General features: G+C 40.1%; 1 protein-coding gene across 1 annotated transcript; it reads right to left on the bottom strand.

The window, feature by feature from the left end:
- Nucleotides 1-121: 121 nt before the first annotated feature.
- On the bottom strand, nucleotides 122-2,642 carry LOC106324000. The gene is made up of 7 exons (XM_013762030.1): nucleotides 2,317-2,642; nucleotides 2,031-2,237; nucleotides 1,668-1,949; nucleotides 1,349-1,585; nucleotides 948-1,280; nucleotides 507-860; nucleotides 122-403 (listed from the first exon to the last, which is right to left on the bottom strand). The coding sequence occupies exons 4-7, from the start codon at nucleotides 1,556-1,558 to the stop codon at nucleotides 122-124; spliced, it is 1,179 nt and encodes a 392-aa protein (XP_013617484.1). The 5' UTR covers nucleotides 1,559-1,585; nucleotides 1,668-1,949; nucleotides 2,031-2,237; nucleotides 2,317-2,642.
- Nucleotides 2,643-2,879: the final 237 nt, after the last annotated feature.

Below are 2,879 nucleotides of genomic sequence, written 5' to 3'. Positions count from 1 at the left end.
TAACTGTTACATAATATCATACATGATTTCAACCGAGTAAAAAAGTACCTAAACATTCGATCACACACTAGAAATACATAGTCGATGAGAACCAACTTGAAAAATGTTTCAGACGACAATTTTAGACAAACTTGATTTTGTCATTTGGCCATGCCACAACCGAACCCATTGCATCTGATATGTATTCAATCTCTGAATTTGGCCTCCAGACTTTTGCATCACCGATCTTAGCCACATCAATCCACACCTTGCTTGCATTTGGACCTAGGGGTACAAAGTGGCACAACTCATTCGGATCCGTTGAAGCTACCCTTCCTTCAGCTACCTTACGTCCAGAGTTGTTGCAATCCAAGAGAGTGCACTTCTGCTTCGGACTTCTGGTCGAACTAGTGCTGCCTGGACTCTACAACTCAAACAAGATGACAGAAGCAAGTTCCAACATCAATCAAGGACGCAACATCAATCATCAGGCAAAAAAAAAATTTAACTTCATGTCAATTACATACCACTGCTTTTTTCTTGGCTGGCTTCGAAGGTGATGCTATTTTCTTCCCTGCACATTTAGTTGGTGTTACTTCTGTAGCAGGTGTAGGCATGACTTCAACCTTTAGGACTGGCCATGCTATTTTCTCGCTAAGTGCATCACCAATCAAGAACATATCAGCGGTTGGCCTCCACAAATATGCTTGATCATTGAACACCTTCACTACTTCGACACTAACAGCATTGGGACCCAGAGGTATGTTGTTAACCATGTCTTTGGATTTTGAAGAGCACACGAGACCTTCAGCAATGACCTCGTCCTCATCATTGGTCCAATCATATATCTTGCATCTTCGATATTCACCTTCCTTGCTTTGCTAAAACAAGATTTGAAATTAGAAATTTTAGTAATGATTAGAGATGACTCAATTGTTGTAAGAAGAAAACAAGATTTGAAAATTTACCATAGATAAATCTTCAGAACAGTTTGGATCCTTATCCAAAATCACTTTATCCATTGGCCAAGATATCTTGTATCCCACAGCTTCATCAAGAGTTAACACATCCGTAGTAGGCCTCCAGAGTGAAGCTGATGCGCTTAGTGCATACTTAACTACGATAGCCACTGCATTAGGACCAATTGGTATACGACCAATTTTGTACTTCGGTTCAGCAGAGCAGAATTCTCCTTCACCAACAACAACATCCTCTGATTCAATCCAATCCAGTATTTGTACTCTGACTCCTTCTTTGAATCCACCACTACTCTCAGATGTTTCAGCATCAACATTACTTTTCTGAGAAAAGGCAACGGAAATCGTAAATGTCTTAAAACTAATTGACCAAAGGTAATGAAAAGGATTACCTTCTTCTCAGCTAATTCTCGCACCATCCCCTTTAACTCTTCAATCTCACTTTTCATTTCTGCAATCTTAGCGTCTCTAAATTGCAGATATGCTAGCTTATTAGCTGTAATCCCTCTACCAAAGCCCCTTACTCGTCCAGGTTTGTCTTTTCCCAAAACCTTGCTCACAGCATCTTCCCTTATGTTATCAGCAGCTGATGTGGAGTCCATCCGACTGTCAAGTGACTGTATTTGTTCCTGATACAATCATTTAAACACAAAATCATTCATTGCCATAGTCTATTAACTATACACAATATACAACTTCCATAATGCTTACAATAGTCTCAGCAAACTGGGGCTTCACAGGTCTGCCATCAGCATGAGTGTGTCCCGCAATCCAAACCTTGGATCTACTCACCTTACTTGGGTCTTTACTCTTTTTTTTTCTATATGAAAACAAACATATCTCACTACCATTTTAATCTAACAAGCTGATCTACAATATGTAGATGTTTGACTACTCTTTTACCATATCATCAGCTAAACGAAGCATTCCTTTGCGGCTGGTGGTGTGAGGAATCTGATTTCTTCTCATCGCTCTGTACTTGTTACTCGTTTCCTACAATATAAATATGACATTGATTATATCCATCAGACATGACCTTTAAGGATGAAACTTACTTAGTTGTAGATAACTCACTGTGAAAGATTTGGTAGTCTTACTCTTAACCCAAGTGTTCCACAGTTGAAGGGATGGGATGTTGCTCGGTTTTAAAGCTATTCTCTCAGCTGCAGTCTTCGCCACACGTACTTGTGACACCAGCCTTGACTTCCCAGCCCTCCACACATTTCCCAGCTGCTTGAAAATAACAGCTTTCTGCCACTCTTCTTGCAAGTTAAACCTCCCCTGCATCACAATAATCAAGTTAAACATGTTTATAATTTCATCTTGCGGTTAAACAAAACATACTAATATATATACAAACCTGAATTTCTTCCCACATTGTTGCTTTAGTCGCTGCATCAAGTTTTCTCCAATCGGCAAGTGTAACCGGAACATGTTCCCTCACAAGAGGACCAAGAAACGACGATAGGGTTACTGAACCAGGTCCAACATGCTCATCAATGTCATTGAATGTGACCATAATCTTATCATTGGGATTATCAGCCACTCTACGCAACTTTGTAGGTCCTCTTTTTTTTTTTTTTGAACTTCCTCCCCTGCTAGCTCAACTCCTTCAGTACTAGGAATCTCATCATCTTGCGCAGTGCCATCTACTTCCATATCGCGAGCTTTTTCTTCGCAAGCTTCCTCTTCGTTCCCTTTCTCATTAAGAACTCCTTCATCTTCCATATTGGCCGGTTCTTCTTCATTCTCTTTCCCATTGAGATCTTCATCTTCTTCATTCTCTTTCCCATTGACATCACCATCTTCTTCATTCTCTTTCCCATTGAGATCTCCATCTTCTTCATTCTCTTTCCCATTGAGATCTCCATCTTCTTCATTCTCTTTCCCATTGAGATCTCCATCTTCTTCATTCTCTTTCCC

Source organism: Brassica oleracea, chromosome C2, assembly GCF_000695525.1.
Source record: "Brassica oleracea var. oleracea cultivar TO1000 chromosome C2, BOL, whole genome shotgun sequence".
NCBI classification, from domain to species: Eukaryota; Viridiplantae; Streptophyta; class Magnoliopsida; order Brassicales; family Brassicaceae; genus Brassica; species Brassica oleracea.
Note: the sequence above shows the minus strand (reverse complement) of the source record. Positions and strands in the feature narration are given on the sequence as shown.

Excerpts from the sequence above, each read along its gene's own strand:
- LOC106324000 (XM_013762030.1), bottom strand. The coding sequence starts at position 1,558 with ATGGACTCCACATCAGCTGCTGATAACATAAGGGAAGATGCTGTGAGC. Across the intron at positions 861-947 it reads GTTCTGAAGATTTATCTATG|CAAAGCAAGGAAGGTGAATA; the intron begins GTAAATTTTCAA and ends ATCTTGTTTTAG. Across the intron at positions 404-506 it reads CAGCCAAGAAAAAAGCAGTG|AGTCCAGGCAGCACTAGTTC; the intron begins GTATGTAATTGA and ends TTTGAGTTGTAG.